This window comes from Dendrobates tinctorius, unplaced genomic scaffold, assembly GCF_039654945.1.
Source record: "Dendrobates tinctorius isolate UK_male_01 unplaced genomic scaffold, ASM3965494v1 ptg000086l, whole genome shotgun sequence".
Classification (NCBI taxonomy): domain Eukaryota; kingdom Metazoa; phylum Chordata; class Amphibia; order Anura; family Dendrobatidae; genus Dendrobates; species Dendrobates tinctorius.
Window position 1 is genome coordinate 9,006,527 of NW_027361754.1, and position 27,016 is coordinate 9,033,542.

At 47.2% G+C, this 27,016-nt stretch overlaps 1 protein-coding gene across 2 annotated transcripts in view; it reads left to right on the forward strand.

Annotated features, from left to right (window-relative positions):
• UBE4B (ubiquitination factor E4B) overlaps positions 1-27,016 on the forward strand; it is a 123,574-nt gene that overhangs the window by 32,673 nt on the left and 63,885 nt on the right. For both annotated transcript variants that reach the window (XM_073585015.1, XM_073585014.1), the window contains exons 3-5: positions 8,300-8,435; positions 9,743-9,830; positions 10,012-10,156. In XM_073585015.1, coding sequence (XP_073441116.1) covers positions 8,300-8,435; positions 9,743-9,830; positions 10,012-10,156 — 369 coding nt within the window. The remainder of the gene's footprint in view (positions 1-8,299; positions 8,436-9,742; positions 9,831-10,011; positions 10,157-27,016) is intronic.

Below are 27,016 nucleotides of genomic sequence, written 5' to 3' on the forward strand. Positions count from 1 at the left end.
AATTTTCTTAGGTGGACACCGCCGAATCACAGGCCAGAAGGCGTCTACAGTGCCTCCATCTGCTTCATTACAGGGAGTCTTCTGCTGAGGGTTCCATCTGAATTGCCTATTTAAGATATTTAGGCTGAGTTCACACGTGGCGTTTTTTTCGCGTTTCCGCGGCTGTTTTAACCGCGCGATTTTGCCGCGAAAACGCAAAAAATAAGCATCCCATGCATTCCTATGGGATTCCGCAATGCTGTGCTAATGCTGCGGTTTTTACCGCGGCGGAATCGCTTCGCGGTAAAAACCGCAGCATGCTCATTAATTTGCGGAATCGCGGCGGTCCCGCACCCATAGGAATGCATTGTTCCGCTTACTTCTCGCATTGGCTGTGCACACCATGCGGAAAGTAAGCAGAACATTTGCGGATGGTACCCACGGTCCGGAGGAGAGGAGACTGTCCTCCGGGCTTTGGGTACCATATCCCTGTAAAAAATAGAATTTAAAAATAAAAAATATTGTATTCTCACCCTCCGACGTCCCGCGCAGCCTTCCCGCCTCTCTCCACGCTCTCGTTCCCAGTAGTCCTTTGCGAAAATGCCCGCGATGACGTCCGTTCTCGCGGGATCGCGAAGTCTCGCGGTCATTCGCGCGACGTCATCGCGAATTACCGCGAGACATCGCGATCCCGCGAGAACGGACGTCATCGCGGGCATTTTCGCAAAGGATTACTGGGAACGGCTGCGCGGGACGTCGGAAGGTAAGAATAACAGTATTTTTTATTTTTTTTTTACATTTTATCTTTTACTACTGATGCTGCATAGGCGGCCTCAGTAGTAAAAAGTTGGTCACACTTGTCAAACACGAGTGTGACCAACCTGTCAATCAGTTCTCCAAGCGATGCTACAGATCGCTTGGAAAACGCTAGCATTTTGCACGCTAAATACGCTTGCAAAATGCTAGTTTTCCGCGGGAATTTAAAATGCGATTTTCCCGCGGAATGGAATTCCGGAATTCTCGCGGTAATTTCCGCGAGAGTTCCGGTACGTGTGCACTTAGCCTTACATGGAATGCCCAGTGTGAGCGCAGGAAAAATGTGTGCCGAGCCTTACTGCGATCTTTGGGAGTCAGAATGAACAAATCAGCAGTTGAAGATTTGGTTTTATTAATATTTTACGCCATTGCTTGTGCGGCATAATTGATTAGGCAACTATTCTTCAGGTCGGTGTGATTACAGCGTTACCAGATTTATATTGTTTTTGTTTGCCTGCTGTCACACAGTAAAAGACACATTTTACGAATTTTTGCATCACCATATTTTGAGAGCTATAATTGTTTCATGTTTTGACCGACAGTCATTTGAGGGCTTGTTTTCTTTATCGCTTCGTTGGGGGACACAGATTACCATGGGTGTATGCTGCTGCTGCTAGGAGGCTGACACTGTGCAAAAACAAGAAAATTAGCTCCTCCCCGGCAGTATACACCCACCGACAGGCACCAAGTACCTCAGTTTGTGCTTAGTGTCTGTAGGAGGCGGACCTGGATCTCCCCAGATCCACATCTATCGATTCTCTTTAGGTTTTGTGTGTGTGTGTGTGTGTGTGTGTGTGTGTGTGTGTGTATTAATCTTTTCCCATTTATTTTCCAGATTCTACATCGGGAAAAGGGGTACATGTTCACCCTGCTTTCCCATATCATCTGGCTGATCGAGTAATGTGGTGTTAACAACATCGCAACTCTCAGGACCGCAGGCAGGACCCTTTCCCTACCACCCTCGGGTGCTACGGGCTGACTTCAGGTGGCGGGTCCTAGCCAATTCCCCTCCTCACCCCTTTCCCGGGACAGGGCTGAGAGGAAGACGGCGGTCACCGGCGGTGACTATCCCCTTCGTGCAGAAAAGTTTGGCACCGTCTTCTGCACTATTCGGACATAGTGCGGTGCAGAGGACATTTATTCCCAGCGGCCCCCCCTCATCGCGGGCCCCTGTGGTCATCCTCTTCAGGAAGCATGTGGACGTCAGGTAAGCAGCCTAAAGACTACCATCAGTCCCATGCTCACTCCTTACAAGGCTGGTAGCAGAGTCTCCTTTGAATTTCCCGCCCATTCTTCTGCAGCCGCGCGCCTCTCTGCAGCCGCGCGCCTCTCAGCCCACACGCCGGGTGCCCTTCTCTGAAGCAGCAGGCAGCGGTGCCTCTCTCCCTTACCTCCCTCTCCACCGCGGCGTCACGGGCTCATCGCGCCAGGATCAAGGGCTCCGGGAGCAGAAACCGGCGCTGCGCTGGTTTCACTTTCCATTGTGCTCCGGTGCATGCCCACTGCAGAGCACGCGCTTTGTTGGCGCCCGCATGTCACAGCCAGTCGCGCAACGCTGCCGCCCAGCTCCGCCCATATCTAAGGTCCTGCGCCTCTCTGATTCCTAGTGTGAGACACGCCAGGGATCTCAGCTTGGGGGACACATCTGCTGTGCATCAAATAGCGGTGCTGGTCACGGTAGGCTCTTATTTTTTTCTGAGCCCCTAATTTTAGCTCCCGCAGCAACCCTGCAAGGGCTCCTTACACTAGACCCACCGCTACCCACTACGCCTGCACGCGCTGCAAAAAGTGGGCGTCAGGTCAGTTGTCTCCATTCTGCCCGTCCTGCTGTCCTTCCGTGATGTCTGCCCCACCGGAGTACCCCGAGTCCCGGGATGAGTGCACCCCCTCCAGAGTGGGCTGTAGCAATGTCTCAGTTGGTTTCTGACCTAACTAAAGTATCTCAGTCCCTGGTCCAGGTCTTAGAACGGCTTCCTCAACTATCTTCAGCAACCTGTGGTCCAACCACCTCTGCACCTGACCGCGACCTCCACAAGGACAAGCCGGGTAGGATTTCTAGGAAGCGCGTTATTTCTAGCTCGCCTTCCAGTTCGTAAGGTCCGTCCGTTCCACCCAGGCTGCTTTCCTCATCTCCCTCGTCGGAAGACTACCTTAGGTCAGACAATGACTCTCAATTGGGATCTGACTCGGACACAGATAACATGTCTAAGACTCAGGACATGGTCGATAGTCTCATATCGGCCATTTTCAAAACGCTCAAAATAAAGGAAGATAAAGCTCCTCTTCAGGACGGCTCCGTCCCCTTTAAACGAGCAAAACCTCCCTCCCGAACCTTTCCTAATCACAAAGAGTTTGAGACTACTTTATCCCAACACTGGGAACACCCTGAGAAGCACTTCTCAGGCCGCAGGTACTTAGACGTCCTGTATCCATTCGATGCGGACCTTCTTACAAAATGGACGAAAGCTCCTGAAGTGGACCCACCAGTTTCCCGTCTATCCTCTATGACGGTTCTATCCCTTCCGGACGGGGCATCCCTTAAAGATCCAACCGACAGACAAATAGAATCTTTGGCTAAATCAATTTTTGAGGCATTTGGCGCCTCTCTCTGCCCTATTTTCGCTTCTGCCTGGGTGGCAAAAGTCATTTCAGCTTGGGCAAAAATTCTTCGCAGGGGCATCCTGTCATCTGCCCCTCAGGACGAGTTGGCAGATCTGGCAGACCAAATTAATTATGCGGGTAAATACCTTTTGGCCGCCTCCTTAGATGCGGCCGGGTGTGTAGCAAGAGCTAACAGCAACATAGTAGCTATACGCCGTATCCTTTGGTTGAAGTGTTGGAGTGCGGACACCACCTCCAAGAAGTCGCTCACTAACCTGGCATTTCACGGCTCTAGATTCTTTGGCGCCAAGCTGGATCAGATAATCTCCGATGCCACTGGGGGTAAGAGTACCTCTCTTCCCCAGTCTCGGCCTAGACGCTTTTTCAACAGAAAGGCTCCTCGGCCGTTTAGGTCCTTTCGTCCCTTCCCTTCAGCAGAAGGATCATCCCAGCAGGACCGGTCCTCTGTTTCCAGAGATCGCAGAAAACCATCGTGGAAATCAAGAGGCCAACCCTCCAGGTCCTCGGGTTCCCGTTCCGGTAGATTTTCTTCAAAGTGACGGGTCAACCCCACCTGGAAATTTTTCCAGGGTGGGCGGCAGACTTTCCTCTTTCATGGACGCATGGCTGTCTGTTGTTGACGACGCTTGGGTCAGGGAAATCATCATTTCAAGATACCAAATCGAATTTTCTTCCCACCCCAAACAGGCGCTTCTTCCTGTCGCGATCCCCCAGACAGCTGTCCCAGATTCCAGGATTCCTTCAAGCTGTTTCCTCCCTTCTTTCCGCCGGAGTTGTCGTTCCTGTTCCTTCAAACGAACGGTTTTCAGGGTTCTACTCGAATCTTTTCGTAGTTCCCAAAAAAGACGGCTCCCTTCGTCCAATCTTGGACCTCAAGTTGCTCAACCGCCACATAAGGATCCTCCACTTCAAGATGGAGTCCCTGCGCTCGGTGAAAGCCTCAATGGAACCCGGGGAGTTTCTCTGTTCTGTGGACATACAGGATGCTTATCTTCACATCCCTGTGTGTTTGCAACATCAGCGATATCTCCGCTTTGCGATTCAGGACAGCCACTATCAGTTCACGGCCCTTCCCTTCGGCCTAGCTTCGCTCCCTGGGTATTTACGAAGGTGATGGCAACAGTCAGGGCTATTCTTCGCTCCAGGGGTATTCTCATCATCCCTTATCTGGACGACCTCTTGATCAAGGGCTCGTCCCGTCAATACGGTCTTCAGAGTCTTCAGATAACACTGAATACTCTCAACCGCCTCGGATGGGTAGTCAACAAAGAGAAGTCTATCATGCACCCTACTCAGCATCTGACCTTTCTAGGCTTGGAATTCGACACGAACCATGCCCGGATGTTTCTACCAAGGGACAAATGTTCAGCCCTTTGCAAGGGAATCCGATCCCTAAAACGTTCAAGGCCCATTCCCCTTCGGTCCTGCATGAGGGTCCTCGGGAAGATGATAGCTTCCATGGAAGCAGTGCCTTTCGCACAATTTCACACTCGCCCTCTCCAGCTGTTCCTCCTTTCAGTCTGGGACAAGACCTCAGTTTCTCTGGACCGTCCCATTCTCCTTCCACTCAGAGTAAGGCAATCGCTGACTTGATGGACATTGCCGGCGTCAGTTCTCCAGGGAAGGTCCTTTCTTCTGCCTCAGTGGCAAGTCATCACCACCGATGCCAGTCTCCTAGGATGGGGGGCGGTTTTCCATCGGAAAACGGCCCAAGGGCGCTGGAACGCCCAGGAGACTCTCCTTCCCATTAACCTTCTGGAAATCGGAGCAATCTTTCTTGCTCTCCTCCGTTGGCAGCCTCTCCTCGTAGGCAATCCAGTCCGCATTTAATCAGACAACGCCACGGCCATGGCATACATAAACCACCAGGGCGGTACTCACAGTAGGCAGGTAATGTCAGAGGTGGCGAAGATACTGCGTTGGGCAGAGCGTCACGTTCCGGCGATCTCCGCCGTTCACATTCCAGGGGTGGAAAATTGGGTAGCCGACTTCCTAAGTCGCCAGGGTCTAGCGTCAGGCGAATGGTCCCTTCACCCCACGGTCTTCAATCAGATATGCCAGCGTTGGAGCACCCCAGACGTCGACCTCATGGCATCTCTGATGAACAACAAAGTTCCTCACTTTGTAGCCAGGTCAAGGGATCCTCTAGCTGTCGGTTGCGACGCCCTGGTAATTCCTTGGTCCCAGTTCCAACTGCCTTACCTGTTTCCTCCCCTTGCCCTGATCCCAAGGGTGGTCAAGAAGATTAAGTCAGAAGGCATCCCAGTAATTCTGGTGGCTCCAGACTGGCCACGACGACCTTGGTATGCGGAGTTGGTGAATATGCTCGCGGACGACCCCTGGAGGCTTCCAGATCATCCAGATCTTCACTCACAAGGCCCCCTTTACCACCAGAATTCTCAGTCTCTTAGTTTAACGGCATGGCCGTTGAGGCCGCGATTCTGAGGGAATCAGGTTTTTCCAGCCGGGTCATTCAAACCATGATCAGAGCTAGGAAGCCAGCCTCCTCCCGCATTTACCATAGGTACTGGAAGGCTTTTTTCCGATGGTGCGACGATAACGATGTTTTTCCATTATCATTCTCCATTCCATCCATACTTGGCTTCCTCCAGTCCTCTTTGGATGCGGGGCTGTCCCTCGGTACCCTCAAAGGCCAGTTATCTGCTCTGGCGATTCTCTTTCAGAAGGATCTGGCCTCCTTACCGCAGGTGAAGACTTTTCTCCAAGGAGTCGCCCATGTGGCTTCTCATCATTCTCCAATAGATGCGTGGGATCTGAATCTCGTTCTTGGTGCTCTCCTCTGTCCCTTCTCTCATGGAAGGTGGCTTTCCTAATCGCCATTACATGAGTTGGCGGCTTTATCCTGTCGTTCCCCGTACCTAATCCTCCACCAGGATAAGGTCGTTCTCAGGCCAGTTCCCTCCTTCCTTCCAAAAGTGGTATCCCCGTTCCACATTAACGAGGATATCGTCCTTCCCTCGTTTTGTCCTGCGTCTGCTCACTCTCTTGAAAAGTCGCTCCACAAACTGGATGTAGTGACAGCCTTGCGTGTCTACCGTGCCAGAACCGCTTCGTTTCGCCAATCCGACTCCCTGCTTGTCATCTCTGAAGGTCGCCGGAAAGGGTTTCTGGCATCAAAATCCACAATCGCTCGCTGGATTCGTTCTACCATTCTGGAAGCCTACCGACTTCAGGAAAAACAGCCCCCTCCGGGTGTGAGAGCCCACTCCACCCGGGCTGTAGGGGCTTCTTGGGCTGTGTGACACCAGGCTTCGGCCTTGCAACTTTGCAGAGCCGCGACCTGGTCGTCTGTGCACACTTTCGCAAGGTTCTACATGGTTCATACCCAGGCCTCATCTGATGCAGCTTTTGATAGGAAGGTTCTGCAGGCGGCGGTGGCACATCGACCAACCTAAGCCCTTCCTTATTTCGTTCCTTTATTGCTGTTCCCACCCTCGGGACTGCTTTGGAACGTCCCATGGTAATTTGTGTCCCCCAATGAAGCGATAAAGAGGGATTTTGGGATCTTAACGTAAAATCTTTCTTGGAGCCTTCATTGGGGGACACGGCACCCTCCCTGTTTTAAGTTGTACCGTGTTGGGTCTTCGACTCCCTTGTTGGGTTGGTACATATGTTGAGAGTTTTTGGTTGCTTCTCCTACTGCTTTCTCACCAACTGAGGTACTTGGTGCCTGTCGGTGGGTGTATACTGCCGGGGAGGAGCTAATTTTCTTGTTTTTGCATAGTGTCAGCCTCCTAGCAGCAGCAGCATACACCCATGGTATTCTGTGTCCCCCAATGAAGGCTCCAAGAAAGAGATTTTACGGTAAGAACCCAAAATCCCTCTTTTTTGCGGGACGAGTTGACATTTTACTGGTACCATTTTTGCAACAATTCAGGAATTTTTTTTTTGCCGTTCCTTGTATGGTAAAATTAATAAGACAGCTATATTCCTCAGGTCAGTGTAATTACAGTAATTCCCCATTTATACTTATCATTTTTTTTGTTTTAGCGCTTTTACAAAATAACTTTTATATAAAAAAAATTATTTTTGCATCACTTTATTCAGAGAGCTATAACTTTTTTTTATTTTTTGACTGATGGAGCCGTGAAGACTTTTTTTTTTTTTTTTTTGCTGGACAAGACAACGTTTTCAGCCTTAAAGCGGTACCATTATTTACATTTGTCTTTTGATTGCATTTTATTCCACTATTTGTTCGGCATTATAACGCATTGATTTTTCCCTCTGTTTTTTTTCTCTAATTTAATTTTTTTTTTTTTTTTTTTTACATTCACTAAAGGGTTTAACTAGTGGAACAGCTTTATAGATCGGTTTGTTCTTGACGTGGTGATATCAAATGTTATACCCGTCATACATATCATCCATCCCATAGTCCCGTGCCCATATACCCATCATACATATCCTCCATCCCATAGTCCCATATACCCATCATATCCTCCATCCCATAGTCCAGTGCCCATATACCCATCATACATATCCTCCATCTCATAGTCCAGTGCCCATATACCCATCATACATATCCTCTATCCCATATACCCATCATACATCTCCTCTATCTCATAGTCCAGTGCTTATACAGGGCTTTGCGTGTGGAGTGGGCGGAGCTTGATACACACATACACATTGCCTGTGGAGTGGCCGGGACTTGACACACACACACTCATTGCGTGTGGAGTGAGTGTGGCTATGCGGAGTGGGAGGGCTTGATACACATTTTTATGTACAGTATATATAGGTAATATAATTATGGATACGTCTAAAGTCGTAGAGAAGTTGCAGGTCTTAGTTTTTCTTCTTTGCAGCAATAAAAGTTAGGATTTATTGTCTTTTCTTGCTAATTTTGTCCTGTGCTCTGTTCCAGGGGTGGCCCACCGGAGTCAGAGTAGCGAAGGCGTCAGCTCGCTCAGCAGTTCCCCATCGAATAGCCTCGAAACACAGTCCCAGTCCCTGTCTCGTTCTCAGAGCATGGACATCGACAGCGTTGCCTGTGAAAAAAGGTAGAACTCAGTAGTGGTTATTATAAGTAAAAGGACCTCGTCTGCTGGTTCATGCTGCTCAAACCCACTCAGCATGAAACAGAGTCTGAGCTATTGCCGCTGTGTATGTCTTAGGGCCCCGTCACACATAGCGACTCACCAGCGATCCCGACAACGATATGAACTTGTCAGGATCTTAGGGCCCCATCACACATAGCGACTCACCAGCCTTCCCGACAACTATATGAACTTGTCAGGATCGCTGGTGTCGCTACATGATCGCTGGTGAGCTGCAAACAGGCAGATCTCAGCAGCGATCAGGACAGCGACACGCGGGTAACAAGCGGCGCACGTCACTTAGTTACCTGCAGTGTACGTTAAGATACCAGCGCGCTGGTGCAGGGGGCTGGTAACCAAGGCAAACATCGGGTTTCTAAGTGCCTCGCGGCGCTTAGAAACCCAATGTTCACCTTGGTTACCAGCTCCCTGCACCAGCGCGCTGGTAACCAAGGTGCTTAGAAACCCGATGTTTACCTTGGTTACCAGATCGCTGGTCTCCCTCCTGCCACACGCAGCGATGCGTGCTGGCTAGCGGGAGACCAACGATCAAGAAAATGTCCAGGCCATTCGAGCACGATCAGCGATACCCGGCGGGGGGGCCGGTCGCTGAGAAGTGTCACACACAGCGATATCGCTGGTGAGATCGCTGTTGCGTCACAAAACTTGTGACTCAGCAGCGATCTCGCTGTGTGTGACGGGGGCTTGACTCTGCAACGCTGCAAGAAAACACTTGGAGATATCGGACAGGGAATATGCATCTTGAATGACTAGTCCGAGAACTGTCCCCAACAACTCCTCCCCTAGACTGACAGGTCTCTCCTTATTCACACATGGGAACACGCCTGCATGTTTTCTCTGAAACACCACAGCTTTTCAGAGTAACAGCTCATGCAGGTGTCTGAGCAACATGGTCGCCAGTTTCCTGATCGAAGCACGACAGCCTCATAGAATTATATAAAGTGGTCACATTCAGGTCAGGAGTCCTGCGTCCAGTCCGTGCTTTGCAATCCATGCTCAGACTGTTACACAGACGCCTGCATGAGCCCTAAAACACATGATTGCAGTGACGCATCCCTGCTCTGATTCATCCTGCCTGTGGTTCTGCATCATTACTATGTGGCGGCAGAATCAGTCTAATATCCACAGTCCACTCTAGTTTAAGCTCCTTACATTTAGTAAAATTCTATTGAGGAACACAACTTTTCATTATGTTAATGCACTTCACATCAATCTGAAGAAGACCTCATTTCCTGTTCCTTGTTTTTCAGCATGTCCCAGGTGGATGTAGACTCAGGGATCGAGAACATGGAGGTAGACGAGAGCGATCGCAGGGAGAAGAGAAGCCTTAATGATAAGGTAGGGTAGACTCTCGGATCTGCAGGTCGATGAGCACAGAGGACGATGAGGGAGCTAATTTTGCGTGTGTTGCATCAATCTACAGGACAAAACTGAAAAGTACACATCTATGCAGTGTACATACTGGACAGCTGGGGTGTTTTCTTCCTGTTTAATCATTTGGTGCCTCCATCTTTTGCAGGAGTCCTCTTCAGGATCTGAGGTATCTGAAGAACAGTCACTGCAGCTGGTCTGCAAAATCTTCAGAGTATCTTGGAAAGACAGAGACAGAGATGTTGTTTTCCTGAGGTCTCTATCTGCTCAATTCAAGCAAAACTCTAAAGAAGGTAAACAATAAACCAGGATACGGATGATTTAGAGGTGTAATTCTCATCTTAGTAAAGGTTCTTATAACTTCAGCTTGCTTCCGATGGTCCTTTCGTGCAAACATTCCTTTGCTCAGGAAAATTCTCCTTAGTCAGCTAATCGGGTCATTTTTACAGGCCAGTAAATCATCGGTTATCAGCTTGTCTTCCTTTGTACATAGGGGCTGTGCTGCTGATAACATGCGTGTGGTATTATCATAAACATTGGCTTTTGTGAATTGGCCTTGAAAGGCGCACCGATCAATGCTCATTAGGAATTTACCCATGTATACGGACCTTGAGTGACCGCATAGGGCTAGGATATGATTGCCTAAAGCGAACCTGTAACCCGGTGTGGCCGATATAAGATACGGCCACTGCCTTATATACAGCATTCTATAATGCTGTAGATAAGCGCCTGATCCGGCCTGCAAGAGAAGAAAAATAAGTTTTATGATACTGCGATCCGGTCCCGTGGGTGGCGCAGGTCCGGGTCCGGCATCTCCCATCTTCTTGTGATGCCGCCCACCTGCTTGCTTCGTGGCTCTCCGGCATCGCGATCCTGCGCAGGTGTACTTATGTACCCTGTTGAGGGCAGAGGAATGTACTGTGCGCAGGCGCTGGGGTCTCTCTGACCTTTCCTGGCTTCTGCGCGCTGCAGTACTTTGCTCTGGCCTCAACTGGGCAGATAAGTACGCCTGCGCAGGAACACGATGCCTGGGAGCTATGAAGCAAGCAGGAGGGCAGCATCGCAAGAAGATGTAAGGCACAGGACCAGGACCTGTGACACCCATCGGACCGGACTGCCCTGCAAATGAGTATAATAAAACTTATTTTTCTTCTTTTGCAGTTTGGATTGGGGGCTTATCTACAGCATTATTCATTATTATACAGCAGATTCATTCATTTATTTTGATCACTTTCACAGTGATCAAAATAAAAAAAAAAAAAGTAAATCACCGCCCCCCTTATCACCCCCATAGGTAGGGGCAAATAATAAAATAAAGAAAATATTTTTATTTTTCCGTTAGGGTTAGAATTAGGGTTAGGGTTGGAATTAGGGTTAGGGTTGGGGTTAGGGCTGGAATTAGGGTTGTGGTTAGGGGTTGGTTGGGGTTGGGATTACGGTTAGGCTTGTGGTTAGGGTTGTGATTAGGGTTAGGGGTGTTTTGGGGTTAGGGTTGGAGATAGAATTGAGGGGTTTTCAGTGTTTAGGCACATCACGGGGTCTCCAAACGCGACTTGGCGCCACCATTTATTCCAGCCAATTTTGCGTTCAAAAAGTTAAACAGTGCTCCCTCCATTTCGAGCCCCAACGTGTGCCCAAACAGTGGTTTACCCCCACATATGGGGTATCAGCGTACTCAGGAAAAATTGCACAATAACTTTGGGGGTCTAATTTCTCCTGTTACCCATGGGAAAATAAAAAATTGGGGGTTAAATTATTTTTGTGGGAAAAAAAAATATTTTCACGGCTCTGCGTTATAAACTTCTGTGAAGCACTTTGGGGTTCAAAGTGCTCACCACACATCTAGATTAGTTCCTTGGGTGGTCTAGTTTCCAAAATGGGGTCACTTGTGGGGGGTTTCCACTGTTGAGGTACAGTCATGGCCAAAAGTTTAGAGAATAACACAAATATTAATTTTTACAAAGTCTACTGCTTCATTTTTTCTAATGGCAATTTGCATATACTCCAGAATGTTATAAAGAGTGATCAGCTTAACAGCAATTACTTGCAAAGTCAATATTTGCCTAGAAAATGAACTTTATCCCCCAAAACACATTTCAACATCATTGCAGCCCTGCCTTAAAAGGATCAGCTAACATCGTTTCAGTGATTGCTCCATTAACACAGGTGTGGGTGTTGATGAGGACAGGGCTGGAGATCAATCTGTCATGATTAAGTAAGAATGACACCACTGGACACTTTAAAAGGAGGCTGGTGCTTGGCATCATTGTTTCTCTTCTGTTAACCCCTTCATGACCCAGCCTATTTTGACCTTAATGACCTGGCCATTTTTTGCAATTCTGACCAGTGTCCCTTTATGAGGTAATAACTCTGGAACGCTTCAACGCATCCTAGCGATTCTGAGATTGTTTTTTCGTGACATATTGGGCTTCATGTTAGTGGTAAATTTAGATCGATAATTTTTGCGTTTATTTGTGAAAAAATCAGAAATTTGGCGAAAATTTTGAAAATTTCGCAATTTTCAAATTTTGAATTTTTATTCTGTTAAACTAGAGAGTTATGTGACACAAAATAGTTACTAAATAACATTTCCCACATGTCTACTTTACATCAGCACAATTTTGGAAGCAAAATATTTTTTTGTTAGGAAGTTATAAGGGTTAAAAGTTGACCAGTGATTTCTCATTTTTACAACAGAATTTACAAAACCATTTTTTTTAGGGACCACCTCACATTTGAAGTCACTTTGAGGGGTCTATATGGCAGAAAATACCCAAAAGTGACACCATTCTAAAAACTGCACCCCTCAAGCTACTCAAAACTACATTCAAGAAGATTATTAACCCTTTAGGTGTTTCACAGGAACTAAAGCAACATGGAAGGAAAAAAAGGACATTTTAATTTTTCCAACCAAAATTTTCTTTCAGCATCAATTTCTTCATTTTCACATGGGCAACAGGATAAAATGGATCCTAAAATTTGTTGGGCAATTTCCCCTGAGTACACCGATACCTCATATGTGGTCAAAAACCACTGTTTGGGCGCACGGCAGGGCTCAGAAGGGAAGGAGTGCCATTTGACTTTTTGAATGGAAAATATGCTGGAATATTTAGCGCTTGCCATGTCGCGTTTGGAGAGTCGCTGTGTGCCTAAACACTGGAGCTCCCCCACAAGTGACCCCATTTTGGAAACTAGACCCCCCAAGGAACTTATCTAGATGCATAGTGATCACTTTGAACCCCCAGGTGCTTCTCAAATTGATCCGTAAAAAAAAAAAAAGTACTTTTTTTCACAAAAATTATCTTTTAGCCTCAGTTTTTTCATTTTCACATGGGCAACAGGATAAAATGGATCCTAAAATTTGTTGGGCAATTTCTCCTGAGTACATCGATACCTCATATGTGGTCATAAACCACTGTTTGGGTGCACGGCAGGGCCCGGAAGGGAAGGAGCGCCATTTGACTTTTTGAATGGAAAATTCGCTCCAATCGTTATCGGACACCATGTCGCGTTTGGAGAGCCCCTGTGTGCCTAAACATTGGAGCTCCCCCCCACAAGTGACACCATTTTGGAAACTAGACCCCTTAATGAACTTATCTAGATGTGTAGTGAGCACTTTGAACCCCCAAGTGCTTCACAAAAGTTTATAACATAGAGCAGTGAAAATAAAAAATCATTTTTTTTTCCTCAAAAATGATTTTTTAGCACGCTATTTTTTATTTTCACAAGGGTAACAGGAGAAATTGGACCCCAAAAGTTGTTGTCCAGTTTGTCCTGAGTATGCTGGTACCCCATATGTGGGGGGGGGGCACTGTTTGGGTGCACGGCAGGGTGCAGAAGGGAATGAGCGCCATTTGACTTTTTGAAATGAAAATTAGCTCCAATCGTTAGCGGACACCATGTCGTGTTTGGAGAGCCCCTGTGTGCCTAAACTTTGGAGCTCCCCCACAAATGACCCCATTTTGGAAACTAGACCCCCTAAGGAACTTATCTAGATGCATAGTGAGCACTTTGAACCCCCAGGTGATTCACAGAAGTTTATAATGCAGAGCAGTGAAAATAAAAAATCTTTTTTTTTCCTAAAAAAAAATTTTTTTAGTTGGCAATTTTTTATTTTCACAAGGGTACTAGGATAAATTGGACCCCAAAAGTTGTTGTCCAGTTTGTCCTGAGTATGCTGGTACCCCATATGTGGGGGGGAACCACTGTTTGGGCACACGTTGGGGCTCAGCAGGGAAGTAGTGACATTTTGAAATGCTGACTTTGATGGAATGGTCTGCGGGCGTCATGTTACATTTGCTGAGCCCCTGTGTGCCTAAACAGTAGAAACCCCCCACAAGTGACCCCATTTTGGAAACTAGACCCCCCCAAGGAACTCATCTAGATGTGTGGTGAGCACCTTGAACCCCCAAGTGCTTCACAGAAGTTTATAATGCAGAGCCGTGAAAATAAAAAATCATTTTACTCTGTCGCCTAATTGGGGGACACAGAACCTTGGGTGTTATGCTGCTGTCCACTAGGAGGCGACACTATGCATAATCTGAAAAAGATTAACTTTGGCTCCTCCTCTGCAGTATACACCCCTGGACGGCGTCAGCCTTCTCCAGTTTTTGCTTAGTGTCGCAAGGAGGCACACCTTTTTTCTTCCGTTTTTTTCCTTTTTTTCATCAAACGCCATCACGATCCGACGCATCCTCTGGCTGCGAGAATGGAAAGCGGATGCGGCCTGAAAGAAGTCCCTCACGCGACTTCCGTATTTTACTGGAAGACTTTTCGGCGAAAAGTTGGACACCATGATAGCCAATGCCACTGGGGGTAAGAGTACCTCTCTCCCTCAACTAAAACCGAAACGCACGTTTAAACGAAGAAACCAGACGCGATTCCGATCCTTTCGGAATTCCTCGGGCTGGTCCGTTTCGCGCCCAGTGCAAAACCGCAACCGTTCTCCACGCAGAGACAACCCACGGACGCAGCAGCGACCGGACAGGGCTTGGCAGTCGAAAGCAGGCCAAGCGAGACCCAAGGGAGGAAAGCCTCAGAACTTCACTTCATCATGACTCGAGACCTCCGGAAGACACCCCACCAGTAGGCGGCCGACTTTTACTCTTTCAGCAAGTCTGGCTGCCTATTACAGAAGACAGGTGGGTCAGGGAAATAGTGTCTTCCGGATACAAGATAGAGTTCACTTCCGTTCCACCGAACCGGTTCTTCCTTTCTGTTCCTCCAACACCACCAGAAAAGGCTCGTGTTTTCCACCAAGCGGTTTCCTCTCTCCTTCAATCAGGAGTTGTGGTGCCGGTTCCCGCAAACGAGAGATTCCGAGGATTCTACTCAAATTTGTTCGTAGTCCCCAAGAAAGGAGGCGGCGTCCGACCCATACTGGACCTAAAACAGCTCAACAATTACGTACGGGTCCGTCATTTCCGCATGGAGTCCCTCCGCTCCATCATTGCATCCATGGAGCAGGGAGAATACCTCGCCTCCATAGACATACAGGATGCGTATCTCCACATACCAATTGCTCCCGCCCACCAAAGGTTTCTCAGGTTCGCGGTCAACCAAAACCACTACCAGTTTGTCGCCCTTCCGTTCGGACTCGCCACGGCTCCAAGAACGTTCACCAAAGTCATGGCGGCCACCATGGACGTCCTGCACTCAAGAGGCATCCTAGTCGTCTCGTACCTGGACGACCTCCTCGTCAAGTCTCCCACTTTCAAAGACTGCGAGGTCAGTGTCTCAATCACTCTAGACACTCTGAGTCGCCTGGGATGGCTAGTCAACCTACAGAAATCGTCGACCATCCCAACTCGGACTCTAACATTCCTGGGAATGGTATTCGACACCGCCAGGGGCCTGGTGCTCCTTCCCAAGGACAAGACACTGGCCATCCGTCTGGGAGTTCGCACACTCCTTCGCAGTCCTCCTCGATCTCTCCGGTTTGCCATGAGAATCCTCGGCAGGATGGCAGCAGCAATAGAGGCAGTGCCATTTGCCCAGTTTCACCTCAGGGTCCTTCAACTAGCCATACTCAGATCTTGGGACAGGAACCCTCTCTCCCTAGACAGGGAGTTCAGGTTGACGTCATCAACCAGGAGGTCCCTGCATTGGTGGCTCAAACCAAACTCGCTTACACGAGGGAAGCCATTCCTCTCAGGACAATGGAAGATCCTGACTACCGATGCAAGCCTGACAGGCTGGGGGGCGGTGCACCTACATCACAGGGCACAGGGCAAGTGGTCACCGATGGAAGTGACATTGCCTATCAATGTTCTGGAAATCAGGGCCATTCTCTTGGCACTGAGAGCATTTCATCACTTGCTTGCAGCCTCGCACATACGGATACAGTCGGACAATGCCACGGCTGTGGCATACGTGAACCACCAAGGCGGGACCCGCAGCGCCCAGGCGATGAGAGAAGTGGCTCATATCCTCCGCTGGGCGTAAGACACAAGGTCGGTACTTTCTGCAGTACACATTCCGGGTGTAGAAAACTGGGAAGCCGACTTCCTCAGCAGGCAAGGAATGGACTCGGGGGAGTGGTCTCTCCATCCCGAGATTTTTTTTACCAGATCTGTCAACGCTGGGGAACCCCGGATGTGGACCTAATGGCATCCCATCTCAATACCAAGGTTCCCAATTTCATGGCCAGGACACACGACCCGCGGTCGCTCGGAGCGGATGCCCTGGTCCAGAACTGGTCCCAGTTCCGACTCCTGTACATTTTTCCACCCCTCCCCCTAATCGCCAGGGTCGTGAGGAAGATCAAGCAAGAGGGAGTTCCGACCATCCTCATCGCGCCAGACTGGCCCAGACGTACTTGGTACGCCGACATCGTCCAACTTACGGCAGACGCCCCCTGGCGTCTACCCGACCGTCACGACCTTCTGTCTCAAGGTCCGTTCTTCCACCAGAATTCAGGGGCTCTCAATTTGAGGGCATGGCCCTTGAAACCTGGATTCTAACCCAGGCAGGTTTTTCACCGGCAGTCATTGCAACTATGATCAGGGCAAGGAAGCCTGCCTCCGCCAAGCTCTATTATCGTACCTGGAGAGCTTTCTTTTCTTGGTGCGAATCTCATGGACAAGTCCCACTCCCTTATTCCCTCCCGATGGTACTAGGTTTTCTTCAATCGGGCCTAGATGCCAAGCTATCTTTAAGTTCGCTTAAGAGTCAGGTGTCGGCGCTTTCAGTCCTTTTTCAAAAGCGCATTGCTATTAAACCGCAAGTAAGGACTTTCATCCAGGGAGTTTCCCGATTGGTTCCTCCCTACAAATGTCCGCTGGATACATGGGACCTCAATCTGGTCCTGACAGCATTGCAAGCTCCACCCTTCGAACCTCTTAGAGGAGTTCCACTCTCCATTCTGTCTCAGAAAGTGGTTTTTCTAGTGGCTATCACCTCATTACGCAGAGTGTCGGAATTGTCAGCACTTTCCTGCAGACGACCTTTCCTAGCCTTTCACCAGGACAAGGTGGTTCTCCGCACGGTACCATCCTTCCTTCCGAAGGTTGTGTCCAACTTTCACCTTAATGAAGAGATTTCACTGCCTTCCCTTTGCCCGGTTCCGGTCCATAGAGTGGAGAAGGCTCTGCATACGCTTGACCTAGTCAGAGCATTGCGGATTTACGTGTCCAGGACTGCACCTTTCCGGGAAATCCGATTCCCTCTTCATTCTTCCGGAAGGTAGTCGCAAGGGGTTGCCGGCTTCCAAGGCTACCCTTGCCAGGTGGATCAAGTCCACCATACATGAGGCCTACCGACTTAACAGTTCCCCTCTTCCGGCCGGTATCACGGCACACTCTACACGGGCAGTAGGGGCCTCCTGGGTCATTCGGCATCAGGCTTCGGCACAACAAGTGTGCAAGGCGGCCACTTGGACTAGCCTACACACGTTTACGAAACACTACAGTGTTCATACCCAGTCCTCAGCGGATGCGAGCCTGGGTAGACTGGTTCTGCAGGCGGCAGTACCCCAAGTCTAGGGGACTGTCAGCACAATATTCGTCCAGTGCTTCCCACCCAGGGACTGCTTTGGGACGTCCCAAGGTTCTGTGTCCCCCAATTAGGCGACAGAGTAAAGGAGATTTTTGTGTACTCACCGTAAAATCTCTTTCTCTTAGCCTTTAATTGGGGGACACAGCTCCCACCCTGTTGCCCTTACGGGCCGTTGTTTCCTGTTGAGTTCTCATATTGTTCTTTGAGCTCGTACATAGTAGCCTTCTTACAGGCATGGTTACGTTATTTGGTTACGTTCCTCCTTATGCTTTGGCACAAAACTGGAGAAGGCTGACGCCGTCCAGGGGTGTATACTGCAGAGGAGGAGCCAAAGTTAATCTTTTTCAGATTATGCATAGTGTCGCCTCCTAGTGGACAGCAGCATAACACCCAAGGTTCTGTGTCCCCCAATTAAAGGCTAAGAGAAAGATTTTACGGTGAGTACACAAAAATCTCCTTTTTTCCCTCAAAAAAAATGAATTTTAGCACGCAATTTTTTTTCTCACAAGGGTAACAGGAGAAATTGGACCCCAAAAGTTGTTGTCCAGTTTGTCCTGAGTACGCTGATACCCCATATGTGGGGGATGACCACTGTATGGGCACACGTCAGGGCTCGGAAGGGAAGTAGTGACGTTTTGGTATGCAGACTTTGATGGAATGGTCTGCGGGCATCATGTTACATTTGCAGAGCCCTTGATGTACCTAAACTGTGGAAACCCCCCACAAGTGACCCCATTTTGGAAACTAGACCCCCCAAGGAACTTATCTAGATGTGTGGTGAGCAGCACTTTGAACCCCCAAGTGCTTCACAGAAGTTTATAACGCAGAACCGTGAAAATAAAAAATCTTTTTTTTCCTCAAAAAATGATTTTTTAGCCCGCAATTTTTTATTTTCACAAGGGTAACAGGAGAAATTGGACCCCAAAAGTTGTTGTCCAGTTTGTCCTGAGTACGCTGGTACCCCATATGTGGGGGGGGAACCATTGTTTGGGCACACGTCAAGGCTCGGAATGGAAGTAGTGACGTTTTGAAATGCAGACTTTGATGGAATAGTCTGCGGTCGTCATTACGTTTGCAGAGCCCCTGATGTGCCTAAACAGTGTAAACCCCCCACAAGTGACCCCATTTTGGAAACTAGACCTTCCAAGGAACGTATGTAAGATGTGTTGTGAGCACTTTGAACCCCCCAAGTGCTTCACAGAAGTTTATAATGCAGAGACGTGAAAATGAAAAAATCATTTTTTTCCACAAAAATAATTTTTTAGCCCCCAATTTTTTATTTTCCCAAGGGTAACACGAGAAATTAGTCCCCAAAAGTTGTTGTGCAATTTTTCCTGAGTACGCTGATACCCCATATGTTGGGGTAAACCACTGTTTGGGCACACGTCAGGGCTTGGAAGGGAGGGAGCACCGTTTGACTTTTTGAACGCAAAATTGGCTGGAATCAATGGTTGCACCATGTCGCGTTTGGCGACCCCCTGATGTGCCTAAACAGTGGAAACCCCTCAATTCTAACTCCAACCCTAACCGCAACACACCCCTAACCACAGCCCTAACCCCAACACATCCCTAATTCCAACCCTAATTCTAACCCTAATTCCAACCCTAACCCTAATTCCAACCCTAACCCTAATTCCAACCCTAACCCTAATTCCAACCCTAACCCTAATTCCAACCCTAACCCTAACCCTCTTTCCAACCCTAACCCTCTTTCCAACCCTAACCCTCTTTCCAACCCTAACCCTCTTTCCAACCCTAACCCTCTTTCCAACCCTAACCCTCTTTCCAACCCTAACCCTCTTTCCAACCCTAACCCTCTTTCCAACCCTAACCCTCTTTCCAACCCTAACCCTCTTTCCAACCCTAACCCTCTTTCCAACCCTAACCCTCTTTCCAACCCTAACCCTCTTTCCAACCCTAACCCTCTTTCCAACCCCAACCCTAACCCTCTTTTCAACCCCAACCCTAACCCTCTTTTCAACCCTAACCCAAACCCTCTTTTCAACCCTAACCCTAGCCCTCTTTTCAACCCTAACCCTCTTTTCAACCCTAACCCTAACCCTCTTTTCAACCCTAACCCTAATGGAAAAATAAAAATATTTTCTTTATTTTATTAGTTCTGCCTACCTATGGGGGTGATAATCGGGGGGTTTATTTACTTTTTCTTTCATTTTGATCACTGTGAGAGCGATCAAAATGAAAGAATGGAATCTGCAGCCGGCAGATTCGGGCGGGCGCACTGCGCATGCGCCCGCCATTTTCTAAGATGGCGGCGCCCATGAACCAGACCCGCCGGACACCGGGAGCGACAGGGGGACTTAGAAGGTGCCGGGGGAGGTGAGAGTGGGTGAGGGGGGGATCGGAAGCTGGCGGGGAGCGGAGGGAATGGGAGGGGGGGCAGATGATGACAGCGGCGGCAGATCGCCGCTGTCATTCAGTTGCGGGGGGGGCGATCGCCGGTGGGGGGGGTGGAATCGGTGTCTCCAGCCATGTCCGATGCTACAGCAGCATCGGCCATGGCTGGATTGTAATATTTCATCAATTTTCATTGATGAAATATTACTATCGCTCTGATTGGCTGTTTCACTTTTAACAGCCAAGCAGAGCGATCGTAGCCACGTGGGGGCGAAGCCACACCCCCTGTGGCGAAGAACAAAGCCCCCTGTATCTGCGGGTCGGGTGACCTTTCAGTGACCTAGGTCACCCGACCCGCAGGGGGGGCTTTAAAGTCATGACGCCACATAGGCGTCATGGGTCGTTCTGACACGACTTTTCATGACGCCTACGTGGCGTCAAAGGTCGTGAAGGGGTTAACCATGGTTATCTCGAAAGAAACACGTGCAGTCATCATTGCACTGCACAAAAATGGCCTAACAGGGAAGAGTATCGCAGCTAGAAAGATTGCACCTCAGTCAACAATCTATCGCATCATCAAGAACTTGAAGGAGAGAGGTTCCCTTATTGCCAAAAAGGCTCCATGGCGCCCAAGAAAAACCAGCAAGCGCCAGGACCGTCTCTTAAAAGTGTTTCAGCTGCGGGATCGGGCTACCAGCAGTGCAGAGCTTGCTCAGAAATGGCAGCAGGCAGGTGTGAGTGCATCTGCACGCACTGTGAGGCGGAGACTCTTGGAGCAAGGCCTGGTCTCAAGGAGGGCAGCAAAGAAGCCACTTCTCTCCAGAAAAAACATCATGGACAGACTAATATTCTGCAAGAGGTACAGGGAGTGGACTGCTGAGGACTGGGGTAAAGTCATTTTCTCTGATGAATCCCCTTTTCGATTGTTTGGGACATCTGGAAAACGGCTTATTTGGAGAAGACCAGGTGAGCGCTACCACCAGTCTTGTCTCATGCCAACTGTCAAGCATCCTGAAACCATTCATGTGTGGGGTTGCTTCTCAGCCAAGGGAATGGGCTCTCTCTCAGTCTTGCCTAAAAACACAGCCATGAATAAAGAATGGTACCAGAATGTCCTCCAAGAGCAACTTCTCCCAACCGTCCAAGAGCAGTTTGGCGATCAACAATGCCTTTTTCAACATGATGGAGCACCTTGCCATAAAGCAAAGGTGATAACTAAATGGCTCAGGGAACAAAACATAGAGATTTTGGGACCATGGCCTGGAAACTCCCCATATCTTAATCCCATTGAGAACTTGTGGTCAATCATCAAGAGACGGGTGGCCAAACAAAAACCTTCAAATTCAGACAAAATAAAAGCATTGATTTTGCAAGAATGGACTGCTATCAGTCAGGATTTGATCCAGAAGTTGATTGAGAGCATGCCAGGGAGAATTGCTGAGGTCCTGAAGAAGAAGGGTCAACACTGCAAATATTGACTTGCTGCATTAGCTCATTCTAACTGTCAATATAATCTTTTGCTACTCATAATATGATTGCAATTATATTTCTGTATGTGATAAAAACATCTGACAAACACACATAAAAACCAGAGGCCAGCAGATCATGTGAAAATATAATATTTGTGTCATTCTCTAAACTTTTGGCCATGACTGTACATCAGGGGCTCTGCAAGCATAACATGACACCCGCAGACCATTCCATCAAGTCGGCATTTCAAAACGTCACTACTTCCCTTCCGAGCCCCAACATGTACCCAATCAGTGGTCCCCACCCCCACATATTGGGTACCAGCGTACTCGGGACAAACTGGACAACACCTTTTGGGGTCCAATTTATCCTGTTACCCTTGTGAAAATAAAAAATAGTGGACTAAAAATCATTTTTTGAGGAAAAAAATATTTTTTATTTTCACGGCTCTGCTTTATAAACTTCTGTGAAACACTTGGAGGTTCAGAGAGCTCACTACCAGGGCTGTGGAGTCGGTAAGCCACAGTTGCGACTCCGACTCCTGGATTTTATCAGGCTCCAACTCCGACTCCGGCTCCGACTCCTTCATAAATGGCCAATTCATAACAACAAATTTACTGTTGTAAAATATTAAACATCGTGCTTATTCAGTTTCTCACCATCATATAAGTAATCAGACCACTTAGAGCAAAAACTACATTTATTAGAATACAGTTAGAATATAGCAAATAACTTTTATAAACTTTTCTAAACTGTAAGTAAATATGCAATAAACACTTTTATGCAGTTAATAAGAAGAAATCTATAAATTTGTCCTCAGAAAAAGTATTGCCTCTGTCAGATCCTCCTTCATGGATGCCCTCAAATCTGATCTAATTATTTTGAGAGCAGAGAACAACCTCTCTACACTAACTTGTGTTGGTGGCAAAGCAGTAACCACTCGGGCAACATCGCTGACAATGTCAGGATACAGAGGAATCGCTTGTTGCACTGTTATTTTTGATGAACGGTCAAATTTCTCAATTTCTTTTAGTGCACATGAAAAATTCTGCTGAAATGTACTGGCTGTGATCCTTGATGGGGATGACTCTTCTTCTATGCGGGAACGCTTTGCACGGTCCTTGTGATCCAAATATTTTTCGAAATTAAATTCTTCATCAGTTGATGATGAGGGTGAAGATGTGGCAGGACGACCAAATTCTTCTTGTTCCTCCTGACTGTTCTGCAACCCTTTCATCCTTACTGCTATTTCAAACAGAGCTTCTTTTCCTTTACTTAGCTGTTGATCATCTAGAAGAATCCGATGCATTGGGTCTACATAAACAGCTGCCAAAAGAATGTTATTTTGTAATAGTAGCTCCTCTCTCCGTTTCATTGATGTAGCAATGCCACTTGCAATTAACCCTCCTCTTTGGGACAGGCGAAACATCAGGTTCTTCCACTCCTTTAAGAAAATACCTGGAGTTAAGACCTCTGCTTGTAATTTTTTAGTCACTGTAAATGGGTGCTCTAGCAATTTTTCCAGCTCAGTCACCTGATTCCACTGACTTTCATTTAGCGTCAGTTGAGGGTTAGCCATGTCTACAAGAAAGGTTTTCAGTTCAACCAAGCGCTGAATCATTAAGTAAGTACTGCCCCATCGTGTGGCTTCATCAATAATTGCCCCTTTTCCAGCACGTCTCTTCAAAATTGAGTCAACTTTAGGGGTTCTGGCAACAGTAGCCAATTTTCTCACCTTGCCAATCAGTGCAGCAGCATGTCCTTCTTGCAGACTGTCTCTTATAGCCAGCTGTAGCGTATGCACAACACAGCGCATGTGATGAATGAAAGAACATATTGACACAGTTTCAACAAGATCATCTAAACTATCATGTTGCTGTTCATCTGAAGCAACTTCAGTTTGCTCCTCAGTTACAATACTGTGTTCCTCTATTTCAAACATTTCTGTGTCTGTGGACCCAGAATGTTCTTCTAGCTGCTGGTCACCATCATTACTCTCATTCTTTAGCTTAATAGTACTTATATTTGAAGCATTGTCAGTTACGACAGAAAGAACTTGCTCTTTTTTAAGTTCATAGTCTTGCAGAAACTTTTCCACCAAGACCTGGAGAAACTCACTGGTGTGATGAGCTTTGGTGTCTTTTACTGCCAATGTCTTGGTAACTATTTCATTTTTGTCACAAACAAATCGGACATTGATGGCAAAATAGTTCACTCTGTGACGTGTGCAGGCATCCATTTTAAGAAACAGAAAGCGTCCCTTGAGAGTTTTTTTAAGTTCTTCCTTTTGTTTAAAAGCTTCTTCGATTACTAATTTTCTAATACTCTCTCTCTCCAGAGAAACACCAAGCTTGCGGGCCATTTCCCCATTCAGACACACAAAAGCTGGTCGTGAAAATAATGAAATAGGCACACTATCCTTTACAACAAGCTCTATGATCTGTTTTTTAAATGTATCTACTGTCATTGTCACAGTAACTTTGTCACTGACAAAATATCTTGCAACTGATGGCTGCAAAGTTCTCTGCTCCTTTGTTTGGCTGGAAGAGCTGGGCACTGGTTCATTGGTTTGGATGCAGTCTTTCTCATCCACTGCTTACAGTACTTCTGGATAAAAGTGCTGTAAATGTCTCTTTAGATTAGAAGCTCTGGTAGGAGCATTTTTATCTTTGCCTGAATATGCACTCATCTTGGCTTCACAGCATTTGTTTTCGTCTGGATCATTTGTCATACACTGACAGACATAATGTTTTCTATCTTGAGTGATGGTGAAATGTTCAAATACAGCTGATTTAATGTGATGCTTCTTTGACATTCTCAGGTTTTTAATTCTGCATTCACAATCCAAATGACAATTGTTTTTCCTAAAAACAATTGTACAAAATTATTGCCAGGTCGTACAACTGATATAGTGGTCAGTAATACTGTTATTATTCCTCATGTACTCACAGTTAACTGATGCAGAGTTTGTTGAAAGGATAATACTTCTCACAGTCTTCCTCTTCTGAGTAGCAGGCAGCTGTGAGATGCTTGGAAGATGCACACCTAGTATGATCTAGTCTAGAGGAGGAGCTTTACTACTAAGAATTTGCAACACATTTTCACTTTCAGTTTCATACATTGTAAGTAGGGGGGTTGGGGCAGCATGAGTTAACCAAGTATAAGATTAGATAAGGGCAGTGGAGAACAGTGACACACAAGAAGTAAGAAATGTCTCTATCTCCAGCAGAACTGCTTATCACTGTTGTTCATAGTTTGATAGAACATATATATTTGAGTAACATTTATAAAATTCATATGAAAGTTCAATTATGAAATATTAATACATTTTTTTTTAAAGCTGGAGTCGATACATTTCTACCAACTCCGACTCCAGCCAAAACTAACTCCGACTCCGACTCCGAATCCACAGCCCTGCTCACTACACATCTAGATAAGTTCCTTAGGGGTTCTAGTTTCCAAAATGGGGTCACTTGTGGGGGGGTTTCTACGGTTTAGGCACATCAGGGGCTCTGCAAATGCAACATGACGCACGCAGAACTTTCCATCAAAGTCTGCATTCCAAAATGGCGCTCCTTCGCTTCTGAGCTCTCCCATGCTCCCAAACAGTGGTTCCCCCCCACATATGGGGTATCGGTGTACTCAGGACAAATTGCATAGCAACTTTTGTTGTCAAATTTGTCCTGTTAGTCTTGTGAAAATAAAAAATAGCGGGCTAAAAAAAAAATCATTTTTGCGCAAAAAAAAAAAAAAAATCATTTTTTATTTTCACTGCTCTGCGTTAAACTTCTGTGAAGCACTTGGGGGTTCAAAGTGCTCACCACACATCTAGATAAATTCCTTTGGGGGGTCTAGTTTCCAAAATGGGGTCACTTGTGGGGGAGTTCCAATGTTTAGGTACACAGGGGCTCTCCAAACGCGACATTGTGTCCACTAACGATTGGAGCTAATTTTCCAATCAAAAAGTCAAATGGCGCTCCTTCCCTTCCGGGCCCTGCCGTGCGCCCAAACAGTGGTTTATGACCACATATGAGGTATTGGTGTGCTCAGGAGAAATTGCCCAACAAATTTTAGGGTCCTTAAAAACATATGCACAAAGGCGCAAGTTCCTAGGTGATAATGCCTGCAGCTGCAAATATGGACAACAACCACCCAATTTGTCCAACAGTAAAAGTCAATTAATAAAAATAAGTAATTTGCGCTAGCAGAAAAAAATCCTGAACAAACAGTGTGTAGACGCACACAGTGTATAGACACACACAGGACACTTCTCCCCTTCTCACACCAGGGGTAATACCGTTCAGACGTTGCAAGGAAATGTCCACAGTGGGACTGGTTCACAAAATGTATATAACGATACCTTCGTTCCGATGAATTAGGAACTAGTGGAAGACTCCTTCCTCAAGCAGGGTCCCGGTGCAGAGGTGACGATGCAAGCAGTAGTGATGCTGACGGTGGTAAGCTTTAGAACGTTGAAGCTCAGTTGGAAAATGCAGGTATTGGACGCTGCTCCGGCCGGTAGCAAGCGTCCTTCTAATCGCGTGACCGCCGCCGACACCCAGCGAGTATAACCGCGCGAATAGAATTCAAAAGCCGGCAAGGTAGCAAAACGTGCAGGACCTTGCGTGACGTCACGGTCACGCGGAGCACCACGTGACTGGCTAGTGAGCGCAAAAAAGACCAAAAAGCTATCTTACGCGTTTCGGAATCACCGGATTCCTTCCTCAGAGATGCTGAGATTTTAGGGTCCATTTTATCCTGTTGCCCATGTGAAAATGAAAAAACTGAGGCTAAATAAAATTTTTGTGAAGAAAAAAAAAAAGTACTTTTTTTTTTTACGGATCAATTTGTGAAGCACCTGGGGGCTCAAAGTGCTCACTATGCATCTAGATAAGTTCCTTGGAGGATCTAGTTTCCGAAATGGGGTCACTTGTGGGGGAGCTCCAATGTTTAGGCGCACAGTGGCTTTCCAAACTCGACATGGCAACCGCTAAATATTCAAGCATATTTTTCATTCAAAAAGTCAAATGGCGCTTCTTCCCTTCTGAGCCCTGCCGTGCGCCCAAACAGTGGTTTATGACCACATATGAGGTATCGTTGTACTCAGTAGAAATTGCCCAACAAAATTTAGGATCCATTTTATCTTGTTACTCATGTAAAAATGAAAAAATTGATGCTAAAAGAAAATTTATGTTGGAAAAATTAAAATGACCATTTTTTCCTTCCACGTTGCTTTAGTTCCTGTGAAGCACCTGAAGGGTTAATAATCTTCTTGAATGTAGTTTTGAGTAGCTTGAGGGGTGCAGTTTTTAGAATGGTGTCACTTTTGGGTG